General features: G+C 43.9%; 1 protein-coding gene across 3 annotated transcripts in view; it reads right to left on the bottom strand.

Annotated features, from left to right (window-relative positions):
• The window catches only part of Tbccd1 (TBCC domain containing 1), a 46,871-nt gene that overhangs the window by 4,946 nt on the left and 16,740 nt on the right, over window positions 1-25,185 (bottom strand). The window contains exons 1-7 of one of the 3 annotated variants that reach the window (XM_059276954.1): window positions 24,694-24,862; window positions 22,154-22,532; window positions 13,086-13,241; window positions 5,256-5,622; window positions 3,006-3,192; window positions 2,220-2,717; window positions 1,013-1,165 (exon numbers count right to left, since the gene is read on the bottom strand). In XM_059276954.1, the coding sequence (XP_059132937.1) occupies window positions 1,033-1,165; window positions 2,220-2,717; window positions 3,006-3,192; window positions 5,256-5,622; window positions 13,086-13,241; window positions 22,154-22,489 (1,677 nt within the window). In that variant the 5' untranslated portion in view covers window positions 22,490-22,532; window positions 24,694-24,862 and the 3' untranslated portion in view covers window positions 1,013-1,032. Of the gene's footprint in view, window positions 1-1,012; window positions 1,166-2,219; window positions 2,718-3,005; window positions 3,193-5,255; window positions 5,623-13,085; window positions 13,242-17,551; window positions 17,670-22,153; window positions 22,533-24,693; window positions 24,863-25,185 lie in introns of those variants that run through there. The other 2 variants (XM_059276953.1, XM_059276955.1) reach the window with 2 other exon arrangements.

Genomic DNA, 25,185 nt, shown 5'->3' with positions numbered 1-25,185 from the left:
GAAATGAATGTGACCAAGGTGCATGATGTGAATGACATGAAGGAAAAATAAAATTTTTAAAAAGTCTAAAAAAATGCTGAAAAAACAATTTAAATTAAGTAATTCTCAATAAATTTATTCCTATCTATAGTCTCATCTACATATTTAATTCATGACTTTCTTCCAGTGTTCAGTAATAAAATATTTATTTGGATTAATTCTAACTAACCTATTAATAATGCTCTGTGTGTGATCATTAAAGACCAATTTTATGAAATAGTTTGGGAGGATGGGAAAATACAGAGTAGAGAGAAGAAACGGAACTTAACGCCTGGGATTGGAGTGACAGCTCGGCAGTTAAGAGCATACACTGCCTTCCCAGAGGACCTGAGTTCAACTTCCAAAACCAATGTCAGTCAGCTCACAATCACCTGGGACTGTGGCTCCACGGGATCCGACACCTTTGACCTTCTCTGGGCACCCTCACCCACCTACACACAGACATACACACATACCCATACTTAAAAATAAAATAAAATAAATGTTAAAAACAGAAGGCAAGCCGGGCGGTGGTGGCGCACGCCTTTAATCCCAGCACTCAGGAGGCAGAGCCAGGCGGATCTCTGTGAGTTCGAGGCCAGCCTGGGCTACCAAGTGAGTTCCAGGAGAGGCGCAAAGCTACACAGAGAAACCCTGTCTCGAAAAACCAAAAAACCAAAAAACCAAAAAAAAACAAAAACAGAAGGCAAAACAAAAACCTAATGCTATTAATAGAAAATAATATTTTGATGCTACAGAAATTGTAAAAAAAAAAGATAAAGCCTGGCCGTTATATTTGCCCAAATTTCTCTAGGCACCACTTGAATAGTTTAGTTTTCTCATCAAATAAAATGTGAGCATGTGTCTACAGGCAGGTGGGGTAGAAGAGAACACTGGCAAGGAGAACATACTCTAAAGTCTTTCCTTTTCTGTTTTGTATGCCATGGAAGATTTCCCAAGCATTCCTGAAGTGCTCTGAGTTCTAAACACCCACCAGTGGTTCCGTGTGGGGTCCTATCTGGGCACTTGTTTGGAGGCCGCCGCTGCGTGTGGAACGAGGCTGTCCAGCTGGTGTTGATGTCCTGTCTTAACCAACCATTCGTAGAACTTGTTCTCCACAAGGACCTGGAACTGCTTCCTCTGCTCCCTGAAGTTGCGATTGAGAGCGAAAGCATTTAAGAAGACAACCCCAACAGATTGACTCCCATGATTACCTAAGATCTCAACACAACTGAACGACTATTTCTAGACAGTCTAGATAGTTAGGGCACAGGGAGAGACAGTGTCTACAGGTGTGTTCGCTGGCAGATTCCTACTGAGAACAAAATGAGTGAGGCAGTGTTCTGACTGATGGGAATAGATCATAAAGAAAAGAGACTGGCCCTGTCCAGGTTGGCAGCTGTGATCCGTGTACACGTCCCTGTCAACTGTTCCCTCGTAGGGAACATGGGAAAGAAGCAAGATAAACACACAGCATGCAGTCAAGTACTTCTACGAACTGCTTGTTGGAGCACGGTGGGACGTCAGGTCACAGTGCGGCATTACCCGGAGGGCTGCTGTAGACAGAGGGTGGACAGAAGACGTCTGTCCAGTAAGACACCTGACAGACGTCGACATGAAATGATGGAAGGAGCAAAAGGATGTGGACCGACTACCAGACAGAAGAAACAGAAACGATAAAGGCCTCACGTGACAGCCTGAGGTGGGTAAGAAAGACAAGAGTAGACCACAGCTGGGGACAGCTCACACATCAGCCTGGCTGTGTTGTTTCTGCAGGACACAGTCCCACAGGACACAACAGCAGACAGGGCACTCGGGAATGACTACATCCCAAAACAAGAACCAGACACTCCACCATCCCACTGAAGTCCAAAGGGAAATAAATGTGGTGAGACCATAAAAATGACCCCTCCTCTCCTGGACGAGTGGCTGCTGCCGCTCTGTTGCTTTGGATCCACCCATCACTCTGTCTTACAGATAAAATCACTAGGCGAGAATACTAACCTGCTCATTCCCATCCTCCAGTAACACAGCGCCTAGAATACCAACCCGCCCAGTAACGTAGCGCATAAAATACTAACCTGGGATTCAAGTCCTGAGAAAAGATGCACATGCCATTTAATCAGTGTGGCTGGCTGGCGACTACAAAGTCCCATCCAGTTTCACACGCACGGCAAACACTGACTCGAGAAAACACTCACTTTGTCAGACGAGCCTCCTTCACGGTTTTCTGCCAGATCTGAATCTTCTGTTCTCGCTGAGCCAGCACTTTCTGGTACTCCGAGGGGAGACCCCCGGGGATCTCCACCGTGTCCCCTTCCATCTCAAAGGGAATAACAAACACGTAGAACTCACAAGGCGGCAAGAGCCGGAAGACTCTTGTGTCACTGCTTTCTCTGCACACAACCATCGGGTCATCCCAGTAGTTGGGGACCGTGGCAAGGCCAGTCCTGGCCATATGCTCCTCCAGCATTGGGTAATGGGTATGAAATGGGGCCACAGTGACTCTCTGGTTCCCAGAGAGGATGAGTGGGCGTGATGGTGTCGTAATGTGGAAGGTGCAGCCAGTTGTAGAGGAGATGGACAGCCGGTGGCAGACAGCAATGACCTTTAGATTCTCACAGTCATGTAGGTGAAGAGCCGTCTCCACAGGACCCAGCACAAAGGTGCTATTCCTGCATTTTTCAATTGTCACGGATCTGAAAAATGTTAAAGGAGTTAAATTCTTCTGAATGAATTACCTAGAGTAAAATTCTGACTTAAAAAAAAAAAGAATCCTCAGAGGTTAAGAGCACTGACTGCTCTTCCAGAGGTCCTGAGTTCAATTCCCAGTAACCACATGATGGCTCACAACCATCTGTAATGAGATCTGGTGCCCTCTTCTGTCATGTAGGCAAACATGAAGACAGAACACTGTGTAATAAATAAAACAAATCTTTTTTTAAAAAAAAATGAACCCTGTCCAAAGAAAATGTGAAAATGCTTACCGCAAGGGGGAGAGCAAATATATGAAAGACTCATTGCAGCGATGAACCCTGACGTGTGCTCCTACTAGGGTGTCTGAGCTCTTGGCCAGTGTTTGCCTGTATACCTGGCTCATCATGACCAGGCGGTGCATTCGAGGGGCCACGTGAGCATTGCAAGCAATCTTCGCTCTTCTGGTTGCACCTTCAACTATTTAAGGAAACACACAAATAACAAGATGGTTGCAAATAAAAAAAAAACCAAAAAACCAAACAACAAAAACATGTGACCATGAGATTATACATGTTTACATGTATTCATGCCTAAACTCAAAATATATGCAAAGAAAATATATTAGATTTAAGAGTTAATGGCAAAGTGGTGTTTACTGTTCTTTTCTATATATCTGTAATCTTTCAAAATTTGTATTAAAAATGTAAACCTATAATACAATCAAGATTTCTAATAAAGCTAAGATGCATTTTCTTGGTTACCTTTTAATTTAAGTAATGTGCCCAAGGTCCTAAACCAGTGACAGATCCGCACAGCTTTCCCTCCAGGACACCTCACTGTGTCCTCCCAATCATCATAGACTTCTCAGAATGTCCTAATATCAGGTCCGCAGCCCTCTGAACTTACTAACAGCATCATTCCACAAATTCTACTTGAGTTCCTGTCTTCACCCCAAGATCACTACTACTTGAGAGCACATCTTCCCTCACAGGGTCCCTTCTGACACATCAGTTTGAGACTTGCATCTCTGCCTGTACCTCCAACATTTTATGAAATCAGCCTATACTGGGCCAATGTGGAAATGATATACAAATATGCTAAAATTCTTCTTTTAAAAGACTTAGTTTTTAATTGCACATATACCATATACATGACATGGTTATGTAGAAAAATAGCAGTGAAAAAGTTTTTAAAAAATTTTGTTATCCTACTACCTCTGTTAGCATTTTAATATAGTCTTTGTTGGCCTTGAACTCACAGAGATCCACCTGCCTCTGCCTCCCGAGTGCTGGGATTACAGGCATGTGCCATCATGCCTGGCTAATATATTTTAAACATCTATAAGGAAGCTATTTGTGTGCCTATCTTTGAAATTCTGAGAGTGTGGAAACATAGCTTACTATATTGTTTTTTCTCAACAACTTGGCCTGGCACCTGGCTTAGTAGCACAGGTATCTGCAGACATGTTTTCCTGGTTCTTCTCAAGAGTCCACAACACTAGAACCCATCTGTTAGGCACAATGAACAGCCAGGGATAGACACTGACAGAAAACACTGGACTCTGGCTATTGCTCATACGATTTCTACTTTAGAAATACATTCCTTGCCTGTGTCTATGCAGCTAAAAGCCCCTCATCTCCATGCCAACTCTGAAGCAATGTCTCCTGGCTGGCCAAATTCTGCTGCTAAGTAGGAAATAAAAAAGCCTCAAGCAAATAAGCACCTCGCTGCAAGGGGGAAGGAGAATCCCGGGAGGACAGATTACAGTCATGTGAATCCTGACAAACCCCAGTCAACACTGTACAGTCCTGCTTCACAATACAAGTCACATACACAAGGTGGGTGTGGGGATTCTGCCGTGTTCCAGCTGCATGATTGCACATGCCGAACAGTTCAGGAGCTTGACAAGGGGTCTTGCGTCTTACATCATCAGTGTACGTTGGTGATTATGTGCGTGCAGTGTGGTCAGCAATCTGTGAATGCATGGCGTAGCTCTGTAAGCCCACCTGCGCCTTAAAGAGCCATGACTCAGACCCCACCCTCTCTCTGTTCTGTTCTCTCTTCTCTCACCATCTTTCTCTCTCTCTCTGCACGTGCTCCTTCCTCAGGCCTGGTTCTCTTGTCCCCCCCACCCTACCCCTCTTCCTCCTAATAAAGCTCTGATACTGATACTGGGGTTTGTCATGACCTTTGTGGTAACCAGTGCCGCTTATCATTCTTACAGTGGGTCCTCTTTTATACGGGGTATTTCTTATTTACTTACTTAATTGGTTTTTTTCCCTTAATGTTTATCTTATGTGTATGGGTGTTTTGCCTGCATGTATGCTGTGTACCACATGCATGCAGTGCAGAGACAGGGTTCACCATGTAGCCCAATTTAGCCTTGTACTTGTGATTCTTCTGCCCTGTCTTCCAAATGCTAGATTACAGGTATGTGCCACTGCACCTGGCTAGCAGACATCTGACCGTTCATACAGCAGAAAACAGTAGGTTTCTTGGTTGGTCAATTTAATATTAGATAAAATACATTTGAAAATTACCTTGGTGAGCCCAAGCCAATTTCTTTCCAGACTTGAGGCAAGCAGATGGGCCATATGGATTTGCAGTCAAACAGGCTCTCAACCAGGTTTCCAGCTTGTACAAAGAGAACGTCTTCGAGATCTTCGAGAAGCCACTTTCTGCGTGCAGCGGCTGCCACAGTGCAAGTTCATGAAGGGGATAGACCTTCCTGGTTCTGCTCACAGTGCCTTCGATGAGGAAGCTGAGCGCCAGGATGGCGTCTCGAGAGAGCACACTACTGTGGGTTGAGTGGAAGGACGCAGTAAGTTGTCCTGGGTCTAGAAGCAGCTCCAGGATATCCGACAGATGGTCACAGACAAAAGCCTGGTGACTACAGTCATTCCAATTCTAAAACAAACAAAGAAAAACCACTGAACAGAACAAAGACATTCTGTAAGAAAAAACTTTGTATTTTAATTATATTGTGTTTATATGCCGTCTCATTCTCTCAAAAGAATGTAGGCAGCTAGGTAGAAGTGACCTTTGTGTTAGAGTATTTGTTAACTAATGCAAAAGCACTACAGATTCCACAACCCCTCATAAAACAGGCTGAGATCAGACTGTTCTGGATTTTTTCAGATTTTGTAAAATTTACATTTTACCCAAGGAGCTATCTTAAGGGTGAGACCAAATCATCACACCTTACACACACAGCCTGAAGGTAGTTTTACACAGCATTTTTAGTATACATTTGGCTACAATCTGATTAAACATAAAAGTAAGTATGGTGGGCACTCTTCCCACAAACCACTGGGTTTCTTGATTTACAGTTATAGTTTTATGGCACCTAGATTTAACAGAAATGACCACCTTGGGAATAAGGTTTGAGTTGGCGAGTATCCCTGTTATCTGCCTCATCTGTGTGAAATATTTTTGTTTGGAACCTCTGTCTGGCCTGGACTGTGCGATGAATATGTAAACCGAGTAAGACAGTTCTGTCCTCAAGGAACTCAGGAGTCCATGGTGAGAAGACAATAGAGATATAACAGACATCCGCATAAGAGCTGTTACAGACATCTGTAAGAGCATTCTACAAGCATGAGAGAACTCCCTCATCTGAGGGGAAAAATCATGGCGGAGTGTTACTGGAGTAAATTCCTGATGGATGCCAGCAGTGAAGGGAACAACTATGAACAAAAGGCCAAGACTACAGCTCTGTCGAGAGAAGGAAGTTCTGGCTGGGGTACAGGAGCCAGCTGGGAACAGGAACTACAATGGCAGGCAGGGCCAATCACAGAGGGCCTCGGACAGCTACTAAAACATGTGGACTGACTGTACTTGGCAGGTCAGAGACATTTGAACTATACATTTCTTTTCGTTTTTTAATTTTTCTTTTTTTTTAATTAAATTTATTCATTTATTTTACATCCCCACCATAGTCTCCCCTCCCTCCTCTCCTCTTATTCCCTCCCCCTCGCCACCCCCTCCCGGCACCCCCTTGCCCAATCCACTCCTGCTCTGTTTCTGTTCAGAAAGGGGCAGGCCTCCCATGGGTGTCAGCAAAGTATGGCCTATCAAGTTGAGGTAGGACCAAGCTCCTCCCCTCATATTAAGACTTGGTAAGGCAACCCAGTATGAGGAATAGGTTCCCAAAAGCCTACCAAAGCATCAGGTCCCAATCCCACTGCTAGGAGTCCCACGGGTAGACCAAGATACACAACTGTCACACATATGTAGAGGGCCTAGGTTGGTCCCATGAAGGCTCCCTGGCTGTTGGTCCAGTGTCCGTGAGCTCCTATGAGCCTAAGTTAGTTGTTTCTGTGGGTTCCCTTGTCCCCCTTGATCCCACTCCTGACTTATACCATCCTTCTTCCCTCTCTTCAGCAGGATTCCCCAAGCTTGGCCCAGTGCTTGTTGTAGTTTGTAGGCTTTACATTGTGGCAAAATGAGCTGAATGATTGTAATTCAGAGGACCAGGATGCCTGTTGCAACATATTATCTTCTAGATATGATAGAGAAGTTTTATCTGTGAAATATTAACAGAGTGGTTGCATTAAAAAAGACCTGCAGCCAGATAGTGGTGGCGCACGCCTTTAAACTCAGCACTCGGGAGGCAGAGGCAAGTGGACCTTTATGAGTTCGAGGCCAGCCTGGTTTACAGAGTAAGTTCCAGGATAGCCAGGGTTGTTACATAGAGAAACCTTGTCTCAAAAAAAAAAACAAAACAAAAAAGACCTGCAAAATGATACCAGTTGACATGCCAATGTGGATGGAGAAAATTTCACAAGGCCTCACTCATTGATTAAAAAGGTACAGGTAGTCTCTCCCACTTTTCCTTCCATGAGGTACACACCCTAGACCTCTCTCTCTTCTTTTCTCTCTTTCTTTCTGTCCTTCTCTTTCCTATCTTTCTCTTCACTTCTCCATTATAATAAACTCTCCACATGGATGCAAAAAAAAAAAAAAGGTACAGGTAATCAAGAGCTGCTCAGAATCATTTTTCTCTAGAGACAAGCCCTCTTAAGAGAGGTTATCCAACCCTAAGTAGTCAGCCCTAAACACACACACACACAATGTATGTGCACACAGACACACACACGTGTCTGTGTGCGTGTGTGTGTGTGTGTGTGTGTGTGTGTGTGTGTGTGTGTGTATGAACAACACTAAATGGATACACACACACATACATATGTAACAACAATAATTACGAAGAGACCATCAATCCAAAGGGGTATGGTGGGAGGAGTTGGGGGACAAGAGGGAGAGGTGGAACTCATATAAATATAGTACTTGTGTATAAAATTCTCAAAAAAAGGAAAGACAATTAAATTTTAAAAGCCCACTCATGCTATAACATAGGACTTTAAAAAAGGATTTACTTACTTATTTATTCATGTATATATGTCTTTGTGCATGAGTGTACGTGTATGTGTGTGCTGGTCCAAAGAGCATGTCAGATGTCCTCTATCACTTCCTATCCATTTGTTTTGCGGCAGCAGCAACTCTCTGTGAACCTGGAGCTCACTATTTCCTCAGCTAGGCTAGAAGCCAGCAAGCCAACAGTTCAACAAAGGACCTTTTCCTTCTTCTTTTTATAAAAATTATTATTTTATGTGTATGGGTATTTGCCTGCATGCATGTCTGTGCATCGTGTGCATGCTGGGTGCCTGTGGAGGCCAGAAGAGAGTGTTGGATGCTATAGAACTCAAGTTATTTATAGACAGTGATGAGCTGTCATGTGGGTGCTAGAAAACAAACCCAGGCCCTCTGCAAGAGAAGCCAGTGCTCTTAACTGCTGAGCCATCTCTCCCTAACACAGTGCTTCTTAAACTTTCTCTATTCCCGCTTGTTTGCCTGAGAAATTTTTACGTAACCCCAGATATGTAGGTATATAAACTTAGGTGCTCAATCAAACATTTAATGACAGTACAGAAGTAAGAAATCTCTTTTAAGGTGAAAGCAGAAGTTTGCACTGGGCAGAAGATGGAGGGTCAGCTACTTATGTGAAGAACATCTCTGTAAAAGCAGCGAGACTGAAGGACAGCCCTGCGAGCAAACATCTTGCAGAACAACTTGCAGCTAGAGAGAATAAACAATGTATCAAAAATGGTATAGAAACTAGGGTTGCCTACTGGCCAAGGCGGGCAAGGCTATAACATCGTACTGATAGAAATTCTTCCAGATCGCATGGCAATGGCATACTATCATAGCTACTTAACAACATCTGGAATCAGCCTGACTACATCTGGAATCAACTATAACCCAAGCTGTTGGGCACGTCTCTAAGGGATTGTCTTAATCTAATTATTTGCAGTAGGAAGGCCCACCCTAAATCTGGGTCACTCCTTCTGGTGGCAATCCGAATAGAGGACCTGGAAGAAGGAAGCTTTGCTTTGTGCCTGCTTACCCTCACTCGACCCTGGCTGAGGCTGGGATTAAGTATAACTTCTTCAGGATTCCAGCACAGACTAAAGACCAGCAGCTCTCCGGGAATCCTCCAGGATACAGCACCAGATTGGGACTGCAGAGACATGCAGCCTTATGGACTCAACAACTACCAGATTCTAGGACTTTCCACTGTGAGACAGTCATTGCTGGACTACCTGGACTACATCCAGTAAGCAGTCTAATAAATCCCTTTTAATATCGGTACTGTTCCTTGAGAACTCTGACTAATACACACACCTTGTGTTGTAAAGTGGAACCCAGTAACAACGGACTTCTTTCTACTGAATGGTTCTACCAGTGAGCTGTTCAACCTGAACAAATTCAGAAATGGATTTGTTCCCATAAAGTGAAGTATTTGGATCTTAAGTATTAGATAGTCTGACCTACACCAAAAATGGAAAAAGTTACAGGTTTATAATAAAAGATCCCTTTAAGAATGATCTTCAGAGTCAGGCGGTGGTGGTGCATGCCTTTAATCCCAGAACTCAGGCAGCTCTCTGTGAGTTCGAGGCCAACCTGGTCTACAAAGAGAGTTTCAGAACTTCCAGGACTGCTACACAGAGAAACTCTGGCTTGGGAGGAAAAAAAAAATGATCTTCAGAAAATATATGAAACAGAACCACTCTTCAATTAAGCCTAAGAATTCTGGGTATTCTGGGATATCTCCACAAGCGTTGAGGGATAGCAGGGCCTCAACCGTTCTGAGTACCCAGAATTTTGGCAGGTCTATTTGGTACAATATGGCCTTGCTTCCTAGTACTGTCCAGATGGACTTCAGAGAATACGAAGCTGCTGTAATACACTCTTGCCCTCACAAGTGTTGGCCCACACAATGGTGTGGCCCATCGAGATGGGTTATCACATGCTCCAGTGGCTGCTACACCTTCCTTAGAAGGAGAACTTAAAAATCCTAACTACATTAAGAAATCCCAAGCTTAGATAGAGAGAAAACATTACAGGTTTGATGGAGAAATGTTTTCCAAGGTGGGGGCGGGGGGCTAAGCAAGATGAAATTGCTGAGTAAATGGAAACTGTGAAATTAATATTGAAAACAATCTTCATCAAAATGTACGCAATATTCTTTCACCAAGACTAAAGCCAGAGGAAGCAAGGATGACAGCATTGGACTTTGTGCCATGGGAATGAATGGAGGTTTAAAAGCAAAATCAGTACCAAGAAAGCAGAAAAACAGAAGAAGAAAATTCCAGTGTCTAGTGCTGGAGACACAGCATGCTCCGATACAGAAGAAGCCACACAGACCCACACACGCAAGAACCAGAAAGAGGGCTGTGGAGATGGCCCAGTGTGAAAGGAGGCTTGCTTTACACCATGAGGACCTGAATGTGGCCCCCAGCACTCACAGTGTGAAGTGTAGAGCCCCTGGAAGGGGTGAGCAGGGCAGAGAGGAGGGTCACTGTGGCCTTCTGGCTGCCAGTCTAGTCCCAAAGCAGTACGCTCTAGGCTCAATGAGAAGCCCTGTGTAGAAGGTGTACCCCTTAAATACAGACACAGAGACAGACAGACAGACAGAAATTTGAATTCCAAACATTATTACTATTAAGAAAAAAAAGAATAAGAAAGTTCAGAAGGCAAATGCTAGAAACTGATTTCCTTCCTATTCATATGACATTTTTCCTTCTTTTCTGTTTTCAAGAGTTTTGTGGAATGAGGGTAATAATAACAGCTTTGTTTCTGAAAAACTAACTACTAAGTACTTTGTAGAGTTTACTGAAGGCTGCTTTGTGAAGTCTCCAGTTCTCTGGGGTGTACACTACGCCGGCTCAGCCCACCTGCGCCTGCCATGCTGGAGGACACAGAGGGAAGTGACTGGCAGACACTGTTATGTTCACTTCCCATTTTCAAGAGTGGAAGAAATGTTTGACAAAATCCTCCCTTTTAAGGAACTGTCAAACTTAAAAATGAAGGTATTTTTAGCAAATATACAATTTTTTTTTGTAGAAAAAAAATGGGTTGACTTGTACTGATAAAAAATAAATTTTAAAACAATCCTTCAGAATACATGTAATTTTACTGTTTATTAAAGATTAAATTAAAGTTGCATACTACTACCATAGCCCAGGAAATAAGACCAACCATCAACAAACAGGATCCCAGGAAACTAAAGTTTCTGTCTAGCAAAGGAAACTGTCAGGAAAGCAAAGATTTCCTCCTCTCAGAATGGGAGAAGACCTTTGCCAGCTACTTATCTGACAAAGGATTAAGATCAACAGTATACTGAGAAATCAAAAATTAAATATTAAGAAAATAAAGAACCAAATTAAAAAAGGGTAATGGGATTCAACAAAACAGTTCCAAAGCGATAGGAAAATGGCTAGGAAACACTTTAAAAAGTCATTCGGGAATGCCGATAAAAACTACATGAAGATTTCCTCTCACCTCAATCAGAAGGGCACAAATAAGAATGTGTGGATGTGGCAGAAAGAGACTTCCTTACACTGTTGGTGGGAGCATGGACTTGCAGACTACTGGGGTTTCTCAAAAAACTAGAAAGAGGGCCAGGCATGGTGGTGCACACCTTTAATCCCAGCATTTGGGAAGGAGAGCCAGGCAGATCTTGCTGAGTTGAAGGCCAGCCTGGCCTACATAGCAAGTTCTAAGCCAGCTGGGGCTACAAGGTGAAACCCTATCTCAAAACAAACAAACTAAGAAGCAAACTGGAGACAGATCTACAGTGTGAGTCAGCCATACTGCTCCTGGGCACATACCCAACGGACTTCACATCCGACTAGACACTTCCCATCCAGGTTCTTAGCTAGCTGCTCTATTCACAACAGCCAGGAAAAGAGATCAACCCAGATATCCATCAACAGATGAATTGATAAGAAAAATGTACTACATATACACAATGTATTTAGTCAGTTGTAAAGAAAAATGGAATAATGAAGTCTGCAGATAAATGGATGGAACTGGAAAAAAATCACCCTGAGTGAGGTAACCTAGGTCCAGAACGACAAATACCGCATGTTCTCTCTCATAGTTGGATCCTAGCTTCAAATCATTTGTTTTTGTGTGCAACTTGGTGCTCCAGTGGAAGCCAGGCAACTAGAGAGGGGTACAGGATAGCTCCTGTGAGATATAGGTCACGGAGGCCTCAGAAGCCCCCCAAGCAAACAAGCTATTGTCCTTGACTCTGGTTACTCACCATAACTACATGGGAAGACCCAATTGCTGAAGACACTGGACTCTGGCTAAGCAACAGAGAAACCCATCTCAAACTGACCCAGAAACTGCCTCCCTGATGGCTGGCTTTAAATGCCTGAAGGAACTGAGTAGGCTGCTGGGGAAGAAAAGACTTCAATGAACCCAACCCTCAATATTGAAATACTGATTAGCTAGGCAAGATGTGCCTGGGGCAGGCAAGATGGCCACACAGATAAAGGTGCTTGCTGCCAAGCCTGGTGACCCAAGTTCAGGCCCTGGGAGCCACATGGCGAAAGAGGAGAACTGACCTTTGTAAGTTGTTGTCTGACCTCCAGCCACGCTGTGGCACATCTACACTAAAAAAGAGCCTTCATATGGTTCTATGGTTTACATTTTATAGCTTTTCAACACACTTCCCACACCAAGAAAGCAGATGGAAATACTTGTTTTTCTTTAAAATGGAAAAGAAAAAGCAGTAAGACCTTTCGAAGATTCATTATATGTAACAGTTAATTATGTGAGACACTTGTTAAAACACATAAAAATTACTTAAGCAATTCACGGGGTTGAGGGCGAAAAAGTTGTTTTTGTTTGTTTGTTTGTTATGTTTTTGAGCTAGAGTCTTATTGAATAGCCCAGGTTGGCCTTGAACTCATAACCCTCCTGGCTCAGCCTCCCAGGAGCTAGAGTTACAAGCATACTCTACGATGCCTGGCTTCATTCCAAAATACTTCTCAGTGAAGAGGAAGCATTTCCTTTACCTTACTGTGACAACTGGTCCTTTCAGTTAGGCTAGGAGACTGAGGTCTGCTTCTGGGACTGGGCCACTCTTCCCCAATCAACGATGTCCGCAGGGAGATTTTGTTTAACTGTTGGATGTACAAGAAGAGCAGAAACTGCAGGGTGTCCACTGAAAGCTGTCCAGGAAATAAAAGAGGAACACACCTTAAAAATACACCTATCCCTTACAATTCAGTATACAGTAAACTAGGGTTACATGGCTTCTTGATCTTAAAAACATCAAATTTAGAAATGGCTATCATTTGATGCCCAGACAGAGGAATTTCTAAACTACGTAACTGGAGTCACTTCATAAAAAGCTATGGGAAATCTTTCTGAAAACCAATGTCCTTTCCAAAAGTATATTACAGGTGAAAAAGCAGCCTCGGTAATTCCAACAGTAAATGAACAGATGAAAGGAGAAAAGAAGGAAGTTCAATAAAGCATGAAGGTTCGTAGGCTGACCAAGAAAATCCAGGACACCAATCTAGTAACTGAAGCGGGTATCCGTGTGGCCTCCAGAGCTGTGCAGTTCCTTATGCATGTGCATTTTGGAGGCAAATGGGCCTCAGGCTCTTGTAAAATTTTTAAAACGTTTGACTTAAAGAAAATGCTGGTCTGGCTGCACTTCTATAATCCTGGCACTCAGCAAGCTCAGGAGGAAGGATCGTGAGTCTGTGTCCATCCTGGGCTGCATAGTGAGACCGTTTAAAATAAACAAAACTACATACAGCCAAAACCAAACGTCACTACTATTCTCTGTCATCCTATTTGAGGAAGGGTGTGGTTTGAAGCTCATGATTTTCACATTCCCATCCCAATATACACACAGGAGTGAAACAGTGAAGTGACATACCTGGGTCCACACTTAGATCCACCGCAATCTCTGGCTAAGAATTTCTAACCCAGTGTGCTAGTTAGTCTTTGTCAACTTGACACGAGCTGGAGGACCCTGAGATTGTGACTGGTGGCCATGTCTGTGGGACATCTTTTTGATTAATGATTGATAGAAGACGGCCCAGCCCACCCTGAGTCACGTCAGCTCTGGGAAGGTGGTCCTAGGTTGAATATGAAAGCACACGCTGAGCAAGCTCAAGGAGGCAAGTCAGCAAGCAACACCCTCTCTGGTCTCTGCTTCAGCTCCTGTCTCTAGGTGCCTGCTTGAGGTCCTGCCCTGGCCTTCCTGGATGGACTGTAACCTCTAAGCCAACAAACCCTTTCCTCTCCAAATTGGTTTTGGTCTGTGTTTTAACATAGCAATAGAGAGCAACCCATACCCAAGAAGCTGAAAAACACAGATTCCCAGATCACCCAAATCCAGTCAACCAAGTGTCAACTGTGAACTCATACATTTTAAATAGTTAGAAAGGGTTTTATGTATCCAAGGCTGGCCTCTAGTTTGCTATGTAGCCAAAGATAATCTTGAACTTCTGACCCTCCTGCCCCCACCTCCTTGGTGCTGGGGTTACAGGCATGTACTACCACATCCAGTTTATTCAATGTCAGGGAGTGAACCCAGGGATGTGGCAATGCCAGGCAAGCACTCTACCCACTAAACTACCCCTTTCTTTACATTCTTAAATTTTCTGCAGAGGGCCGGGCGGTGGTGGCGCACGCCTTTAATCCCAGCACTCGGGAGGCAGAGCTAGGCGGATCTCTGTGAGTTCGAGGCCAGCCTGGGCTACCAAGTGAGTTCCAGGAAAAGGCACAAAGCTACACAGAGAAACCCTGTCTCGAAAAACCAAAAAAAAAAAAAAAAATTTCTGCAGAGATGTAAGAAATAACACCGATCCCCCACATGCTTCACCCAGCTCCCTATCTTTAAAACTAGACCAGGATCCCAGCTAGGATCTCTACACTGAAACTGTGCAGAAAGAGAACATTCCCATCAACCAGAAGATCTCCTTCTTACCACCTTTCACCTCTCCCCTGCCTCTTCGCATCCATTTACCAATTCTTCATCTCAGTGTTTTAAGAATACTACACACAAGGAATCACACTGAGGCAGGCAAGCACAGGAGCTAGCGTAGCTTGGGGCCTCCATGAGGTTGTGGGCACCCCCACCATGTAACAGCATACTCAGAGCCTAATTCCTTCACCTGACATGCTATGCACACACCACCTTCTCCAAACATTCCTTCACCTGACATGCTATGCACACACTACCTCCTCTAGAAACCCTTTAGGGAGAATCCTCTATTTACCATCTTATGCCTATGCATAACTGAATAGTAAATCAGATGCATTGGATTAAAATCAGATGTACTGTGGGGAGGTACATATGCAGTAGGAAAAATGAATACATGATCCAATCTATCAATCAAAACGGAGACCCACCCTATCTCCAGCCCTTCCTTCTCTCATACTCCATAAGAAGAGCCTAGGCTACAGCCCAGGGCCGTTCAATGTCTTCAGTCCTGTGGCCTGCTGTCAGTCTTGACAATGTATCCCTCCTGATCTGCACTACCGCTCTGCTCCAAATAAAATTACCTTGCTTCTTTTGTAAACCTGCAGGAGCCCTTATTTTCAATTCTTGCATAAAGAAACACCCAAGCTAGGCCCTGATCACTAGTAATAATAGGCTAACTAACCATTATTTTGATGGATTGGCTTCTTCACAGCATAAATACCTTGATTTTATACATCTAGTTTAACAATCATTACTGCTTCAGGCAGTCTCCCATAAAACAGTAAAGAGTCTTCTTTTTCTACTTTAATATCCACAGCAACCAGTAAAAACTATGTTACACAAGAAGCACTCAAAAAATGTGGATGGTTCTTAACATTTTCTTCATCTTCATATCCAGGCACTACTCTACCTAGCATCTAACCACTGCAGTACCTCCACCTAGTGGCTGTGGGGAAAACTTCAGTTTCCAAAACTTTCTTTAGCTATTAGCCCCAAGGAGCCGACACTGGATAGATGCTCAGTCCTTCTCTGCTCCCAGGGCACACATACAGGTGCCATTCATTTCCCAGTCTCTGCTGCAAGTAATATTAGGAGTTACTATGAGTTAACAGTCCATGGAATGAAGATGAATTCATACTTGCCACTTCAAGACTGGCCCACAAAACTGAAGAAACAGAAACCAAAGATTCAGATCCTATTTGGCAGGGCCAGGGCAACTGTACTTCTCTCTAACTGTTTGAGTGCCATCTTTCCAGAGACCTATAGAGCCCTACCCATGGATGGGAACAAAACACATGCAAAGTAAGGCAGACACAGAAAGATAAATATGACTTCCTTTGTATGGAATATTAGTCTACTTTGGTAGTATAATGAAATATGCATGGCAGGCTACTTTGTAAAAAGAGAAGTTACTTCGGCTCACAGTTCTGCAAGTACAAGGAATCCATCTGGTAGTGGTCTTCTTCAGCCAGAGTCACAAAGTGGCCTGGGAGTATCAGATGGCCAGAGCGGGAGTGGAATATTATCTGTCTGTTCTCTCTCTCTCACAAATCCATCACTATTAAGTCTATGCTAATGATCTTATCTAATCCTAATCACTTTCCAAAGGCCCCCATCTCTAAACACTGTAGTTAGATTAGGTTTTAGAGTGTGATTTTTTAATTTTATTAGCGCATACTCATTATATGAAGCAACAAACTTTGTTATGACACTATCTTACACATGAATCATACGTACTAATAATAGCTATAGACTTTCATTCATTTACAGTTGAATAAAATTCCATTAGGTATAAGTACATTTTCTTTATTCATTTATCTATTGGTGGACTAGGTTGATTCTGTGTTCTGACTACTAAGTAGTGTTTCAATAAACATGGATGTCAACCCTCTCTTGGTGTGCTCACTTAAGACACCCTTGGGTATGCACTTTCCTGCTGGTTTCCATGGCGGCTGTTTCCATTCCATCAGCAGGACGTGAGGATTCCTCTTTTCCCACGTCCTTATCAGTGCTCCTTGTCACTTGTCATTACTACAGCCATTCTGACTGTGGTAAGCTGGATTCTCAAAACACTTTCAATTTGCATTTCCCCACAAGCTAAAGATACTTAACATTTTCCTCATATATTTATTGCCACTTACATTTTTTCGGGACTTGTTATCCAACTCACTTACTCATTTATTGGCTGTGTTGTTCATTTTGTTGAATTTCCTCAGTTCTTTATAGATTCTAGAGATCAACCCTATTAACTGTGTAGTCTGCATTTCTCTCATTCTGTGATGGTCTCCTCACTCTTCTGAGTATTTCCTTCCCTACCGTGTAGTGTTAAATCTCACACAAGCATCAACTCTTGAGCTTATGTCCTGTGCTCTGAGTCCTTTTCAGCAAGTCCTTGTCTGTGTCTGCACCTTACGCTGGTCTCCTCTAACACTCCTAGAGTTTCAGGCATTTGATGCATTTTTCACTGGTTTTATTCAGAAAAGAGGGCCCACTGTTATTTTTCCACACACGGCTGTCCAGTTTCCCGGTACCACTTACTGAAGACGATACCATTTCTCCCTGTGTTTTGAGACCTCTGTTGAAGATCAGGTGGCTGCAGCCGTGCTCGGTTGTTCTCTGGGTCCTCTGTCTGTCTTTCAGTGTACATGTTTGTTCTTGTTACCATGGCTCCTTACTAGAATTTGAGATCAGCCATTGTGGCATCTCCAGCCTTGCTCGTTCCCATAGAACTGCTTCAGCTAGTCAGGGTCTTTTGTGCCTCTGTATGAATTCTAAGATTTTTTTCCTAGTATTATAAAGCACATCACAGAACTTTGAGTGTAGAGAACTTGTAGATCCCTTTTGGTAATGTTGCCACTTTTTACAATATTACTCCTGTCAATCTGTGAGCATTGGTGCCCTTTCTATTTTCTGTGTCTTCTTCAATTTCCTTTTTCAGTGTTAAAAATGGTCACTGTAGAAGTCTTTTACCTCCTCTGCTAAGGTTGTTTGCTTGGGTTTTTCCCCCTTACTTCTTTCTCAGCAAGCCTGTTCTTTGTATAGAGAAGAACTATTGATTTGTATACACTGTTCTTCTATCTTGCTACTTTTCTGAGAATGTTTGTCTGGTGGAGTCATGAGGATCTTTTTATATATACTATATATGTTTTTTATTTTGAGACTAAGCTGCCCAGGCTAGACTTAAACTCACTCTGTAGCCCAGGCTGCCCTGAACCTGTGATCCTCCTGCCTGTTTAACAGCTGGGATAACAGGCCTGTGCCATCAAATCTTCCTCAGACTAAGTCTGTACCCTCTTAATCTCCCATGATGAGCATTAAAATCCAACATGGGATACTGTGGAAGACACTCCAACCACACCCAAACCAGAGCACACACAAAATCTAACAAGTGAAGTCTACAGAAGCACAGAAGCACAGTGACTGTCAAATGCTAGAAGAGGGAACTAGACAATGGTCAAAAGCTAACCAAGTCTCAATTATACAGACAATTTAGTTCTTCAGGTCTGTAACACAGCACCATGCCTCCAGCTAACACTACTGCAATAAATACACAGTTTTCTAAAAAGTTAGAACTTATGTGTGCTTAATATATGCAGTAGTAAAATACTAATAATGGATGTAGGAGGGATTTAGGAAGGTGACAGATATGTCTGTGGCCTTTACAGTGGTGACTTCTTCACAGTAAAGACCTATTCTCAGTCTCATCCTGAGGGGGAAAAGGCATCCATTTCCTCCCACTCTGTTGCTCTTCCCATCTGTGATAAGAACAGGCATGGTCTACAAAGAAGCAATTCTTCCCACTGCCAACCACAACCTGGAAGAGAGCCATAGCTCATGTGGCCTCTGTGAAAATAAGCAAGAAGTCAACTGTTGTGACCCTAGGCCATTGCACTTCATTGTTTTATTTCATTGTTCCAGATAAATTTACAAGTGATGAACTGGGGTGCCAAGTAGAAGAAATACTGACACAACAAAGCAGTCAAGCTGTCCCAGGATTAAGTGCACCAAGATGGGTGTAGAAGCACCATTTAAGAATAGAATGCAGCCGGGCGGTGGTGGCGCACGCCTTTAATCCCAGCACTTGGGAGGCAGAGCCAGGCGGATCTCTGTGAGTTCGAGGCCAGCCTGGGCTACCAAGTGAGTCTCAAGAAAGGCGCAAAGCTACACAGAGAAACCCTGTCTCGAAAAACAAAACAAAACAAAACAAAAAAAAAAAAAAAAAGAATAGAATGCAAAATTTCAAAGGAAACAAAGCAAAAGAATGTGAAAGATCTGCAGGTCATCCGCAAAGAAAAATCATGCAGGGGTGCATCCAGTAACCTTGCAAAAGAGATCAGCCTGGATAAAGTGAGGCCAGATGCAATAGGAAAGGGACCTCAGAAGTCTGTGGGGCTACTTCTCCAACACAGGCCAGGAGTTTACAGAAAAGAACTGCTTCAGAGTGTGCTCCCTAGGTTCTCACTTTCTGCTCCCTGCTCTGCAGAAGAGCACTCGTTGGCCACCTCGGCTATGTTCAAGGAAGCCCAGGTGCAGCTGATAACATTGTCAGCTCTTAGTGTAACATATACTGTAGGCATGCACAATGAAGGAGCTATGGAGGCATGGCAGCTTCCACCCAGATTTCAAAGCAAAACTCAAGAGGCCACATAGAGGCCTGTCTTTAGGGTCCTGCTAAAGAGGGTCAATGCCCAATGAAACCGGAAGCATGAGACTTACCACCAGGACTCTGTAACTGGGAACTAACGGTCTACAATGCCAACTTGGGAAAGCTGCAGTCATGAGAGCCTAAACTGAGGGCTGAAGTATGGGCTGAGCCTAGCAAAGACATAGAGGAAGAGCTACGGGAGGCGTTAGGGGTACAACTCGAACCCAAGACAAGAGAGTTTGGAGTGTAACAACTTGTGTCTGCTCTGATGGTGTAAGGATGTGCTCTGGGCCAACACTACTTTTCTTTCTTCCTTTCTTTCTTTCTTTCTTTCTTTCTTTCTTTCTTTCTTTCTTTCTTTCTTTCTTTTCTCTCTCTCTCTCTCTCTCTCTCTCTCTCTCTCTCTCTCTCTCTCTCTCTCTTTCTTTCTTTCTTTCTTTTGGCTTTTCAAGACAGGGTTTCTCTATATTAACACTTCCTGGCTGTCCTGAAACTTGCTCTGTCGACCTGGCTGGCCTCGAACTTAAATCACCTGCTTCGGCCCCTGAGTGCTGGAATTAATTAAAGGCCTATGCTACCACGCCTGGCCAGTTACTACTTTCCCTTTGGGATGGAAGTATTTACCCACTCCATAGCCTGTCCCACTACATATTCTGAGTAGATAACTTGATTTTATAGCCGCACAACTGAAGAGTTTGCCTTGAATCTCAAATGAGACACTAGAGTTCTTAACTGAGGCTGGAATAAGTTAAGACTGTGGGACTATTTACGGAAGATGATTCTGTAAGCATATGAGCTGTGTGGAACAGGAGACAGAGCAGAATGCTACGGCTTGAATATGATTTGTCCATTCTGAAAATTCATGTTGAAATTTCATCCTCATGGTGAGGCAATAAGGGGGTAAAAACAATGTGACTATAGTGTTGGGAGGAACTTAGGAGGTGATTAGGATTAAACAAAGCTATCAGATCAGAGCCCTGCGATTCAATACTGGAAGCTTTGTAAGAGGAAGAGAGACTATTGTACACACACAGGGAAACAGTGTCTCTCACCATGTGATGCCCTCCTGTACTACTTCAGGTCTCTATCAGCAAGAATGGTACAGCCCAGCAGTTCTCAACCTTCCTGATGCTGCGACCCTTTAATACAGTTCCTCTCATGTTATGGTGACCCACAACCAGAAAATTATTTTCATTGCTACATCACAACTGTAATTTTGCTACTGTATGAATCGTATCTGTGTTTCCCAATGATCTTAGACGACCCCTGTTAAAGGATTATCTGACTCCAAAGGGGTTGAGACCCACAGGTTGAGAACCACTGCTGTAGTCATCTATGTGGCCTCTTGACCTTGGATCTCCAGAACTATGAGCCACAATAAAGCTCTTTTAAAACAGCCCCGTCTGTGGCATTACCATATTAGCAACAGAAAGTGGGCAAATTAATAAATACAGAGTCATTATAATTATTTAATTCTTGCATACAGCAGATGTTATTTTAAAACAAGATAGAATGAGGTAGCTGACTAAGACTCAGGGGCCTCTACCTGTAACAGCAGCAGTTCACTGGCCCAAAATATGTTTAAAGTCAATGGAAAAGCTGCCAATTCATGGTTCCTTCAGGAGTGGGTAACTATGGACTAGTAAGTAAAAGGACTAATTCACTGATCACAGCTGGAAATGTTAACATTCAAATTGGACTTTAAAATCACAATGGCTAACAACCTAAAACCTCAAACTAGACTGTCAGTGCAAAAGTTAGGAATGGATTCTTTCTCAGAGTAGCTACACATACATCAGCCATACCTGATTTAAGGATGGATTCTTTTTCAGAGTAACTACACACACATCAGCCCATACCTGATTTAAGGATGGATTCTTTCTCAGAGTAACTACACATACATCAGCCATACCTGATTTAAGGATGGATTCTTTCTCAGAGTAACTACACACACATCAGCCATACCTGATTTAAGGATGGATTCTTTCTCAGAGTAACTACACACACATCAGCCATACCTGATTTAAGGATGGATTCTTTCTCAGAGTAACTACACACACATCAGCCATACCTGATTTAAGGATGGATTCTTTCTCAGAGTAACTACACACACATCAGCCATACCTGATTTAAGGATGGATTCTTTCTCAGAGTAACTACACACACATCAGCCATACCTGATTTAAGGATGGATTCTTTCTCAGAGTAACTACACACACATCAGCCATACCTGATTTAAGGATGGATTCTTTCTCAGAGTAACTACACACACATCAGCCATACCTGATTTAAGGATGGATTCTTTCTCAGAGTAACTACACACACATCAGCCATACCTGATTTAAGAATGGATTCTTTCTCAGAGTAACTACACACACATCAGCCATACCTGATTTAAGGATGGATTCTTTCTCAGAGTAACTACACACACATCAGCCATACCTGATTTAAGAATGGATTCTTTCTCAGAGTAACTACACACACATCAGCCATACCTGATTTCTTTTCTTTTCCACTTCCTCTCCGGTCGTGCAGTTGGACAAAACTTCAGACCACTCCAGGCGCTCCTCGGGTGTCCTCACCGAAAGATTATCGAATATCTCAAAGTAAAGCCATGCTAGCTCCTTGGCCAGCTGCAGCTTTCCGCATGCTATGTGCCTCCACGTAGACCAGTACAGGCGTGGGTAGGCACCTTCTGTGGCCCGAGTCCGCACATAGGAGGCAATCTTCCTGAGGTAGTGAAGGCTGAATTTGGAGGGGGGTGGGGCTTGCAAGGCACCCACTATAAACGGTTCTGCTTTTACCCAGAGGAGAACTCCGGACTTATCCATAGTATCTCAGAAGACATCAGGACAAAGCGGCTTCTTTGCATACCTACAAAACAAAGTTTCTTTACAGACATGGAACAAAGCTCATTCACCCCTTTTCTTGGAAAGTGATTCCCCCCTTAACCATCTTTAAATGTGTTGTATCCTCGGTTTAACAGCAGCTCTGGCCCTCACCAAAAGCAAAATGGACTTTTGGTCAAATTCCATTGCAATCTATTTGAGAAAAAAATAAAACTGTGAGTTCATCATCATTTCAATTGTTTGAAATGGTTGTTTTAGCAAAGTATGTAAACGCATACAGTCTGGGTTATATTCCTGCCTGGAGAATGGGGAAAAGGAATGATGTGTGTGGGGGGGGTCATCCTGTCATAGGGTACTATGCTGTACCCTGCTGGGAAACATCAGTAGAAATAAGTGGAATGAATGTTTACAGAAATATCAATTACACCTCAAAGACAGTTAGCTAATACCGATTTGGATATACAGGGCCAGCAAGATGGCTCAGGGACAAAGGCTCTTGCCACCAAGCCTGGTGACCTGAGCTCAACCCCCAGGACTCACATGCTGAAGAGGGAAACCCATTTCTGAAGTTTATCTTCTAATCTCCATGGCTCCCAACACTCCAACTAACTAAATAAAAGTAATTAAAATTAAAAATTATCCTTCAAGATTTGAATATGAAGATTGACCATAAGGCCCAACACCAAACATTAATACTAGGTGCAGACAAGAACGTGGCTGCAAACACAGTCAAGGTAAGTGAAAGCATTAATGAATGAATTCTCTGCCATGCTGCCGTGCAGTCCAGCCACAGCGCTTCTGGAGTTGTTAAACACGGCGATATAACACCAGTGGGGGTCACTCAGATTCCCACCACTAAAGGGAAATTAGCTGATGTCTTACGGTGCTTCCTTGTCTTTTTTCTGGATTGCATGCTACTTTGGTTTTGAATGTTCATGGTTGTGGTACATATATACAATTCTGAAGTATTGTCAAGGTATCTCAGCATTCCAAATGTACTCCAGTTTACTTTTCAACAGTTAACAGTTTCCAATTTTCATAAAAATGGCAAAATACTGATGACTGCTGACAGTGATGGACAGAGGGGCCCATCTACCTCTTACTCTCCTAATTTATTTTTAAAATTCCTATTTTAAAAAGTTCAGACGTTTCAACTATTACATATAATGTCCTGATTATCTCTTTCTGCATATTATGCACTATGAATTGCTTCCTAGGGGATTTTTAGATGTGCATTAAAAATGGCATTTCTGGAATTTCTGACATATAGCCCTTCCCAGGGCAACTATCACACTACCTCATCGTCTAGCCAAAACATTCATCTCACTGTGCACTCCTTGGCATCAACATCGCCTGAAAAGAACTTTCCTTGTGACCAATGAAAAACGGTGTATTATTGCTTTAAAAAAAAGAAACTGGGCAGCAGAAATGGCTCAGTGGTGAAGAGCACTGACTGCTCTTCCAAAGGACCTGGGTTCAATTCCCAGCATCCATATGGCGGCTCACAACCATCTGTAACTCCAGTCCTAGAGGATCCAACACCCTCCTCTGTGGCACTACACGCACATGGTCACATGGTGCATAGTCATACACGCAGACAAAACATCCATACACATAAAATAAACGTGTGTGTGTGTGTGTGTGTGTGTGTGTGTGTGTGTGTGTGTGTGTATTTGACAGAGCAGGGAGTTTATGTGGGAAGCAGGAAGCTAAAAGCGGCATCTTTCACCTCCTTTCATTCACACAATCACCTGCATTTCCCTCACTTCAGACAAGAATCATTGACAAGTTAGGAGACTTGTCAAGAATCATGTTTAGTTGGCACACTCTGGTTTAGGGTTCTGGTCTACTTTGAGAACTTCACGGCTACAACTTTGGGAAGTCGTACAGGGAGAAATTCTAAAAATCAGTCTAGAAGAGAACGACAGGAGGCCTTTAAACACCACAGAGAGGTCCACTCAAACGATGGCCGTGGGGAGGTAACGTCTATGGCGGTCCGGTCCGATCCAGGAATGACTGAGTACAGCACTATGAGGAAACCCTGGGTTCTCTCCGGCACGGAAACAGGGTGTCTTCGAGGCAACAGGTGCCTGGTGTTGCCGACCCATTACCGTGACTCGGCTCACCAGGGGCAGTTGGTAGGCACAAACCCGGGAGATGGGGGAGGGGGGGTGGGGGACTGCTACCTGGGCGGTGCTGCCTAGGGCGGGCGGGCAGGGCAAGGGCCCGGGACGCTCCCCGAGGTCCGCCGCCCGCGCCGAGGTCCCGCGTGGAGGAGGAAGAGCCAAGGGCGCAGACCGAGTCGGGCTCCGGGGCAGCCAACCCACCCTCCCCGGAGGCCGCTGGACGGTTACCGCGCAGCACTCACCACCACCCCTCTCCGCGCCCCGCCGCCACCGCCGCGCAGTGCGCAAGCGCCAGGCCTCCCACCACAGAGCCCTGGCGGACCGCGGCTAGAGCGACCGAGGCAAACTGGTTCCCGGGGCTGGGAACTTTCTGGCGCTGCGCCCTTGAGCCCGGGGGTGGGAACTGTGGTCCTCCCCTGCGGCTGGTGAGGTTAACGCGCTGGGATGGGTAATTACGACGCTTAGGGCACTTTGAGCTACTCAGGGGCGGGGATGTGTCCTCTCAAGCGCTCCCACTGAATCGAGGCGTGGAAAGGAGAACTCTGCAGTCTT

This window comes from Peromyscus eremicus, chromosome 12 (genome assembly GCF_949786415.1).
Source record: "Peromyscus eremicus chromosome 12, PerEre_H2_v1, whole genome shotgun sequence".
Lineage (NCBI taxonomy): Eukaryota > Metazoa > Chordata > Mammalia > Rodentia > Cricetidae > Peromyscus > Peromyscus eremicus.
The sequence above is the reverse complement of the archived record's forward strand: the minus strand, read 5'-3'. Positions and strand labels throughout refer to the sequence as shown.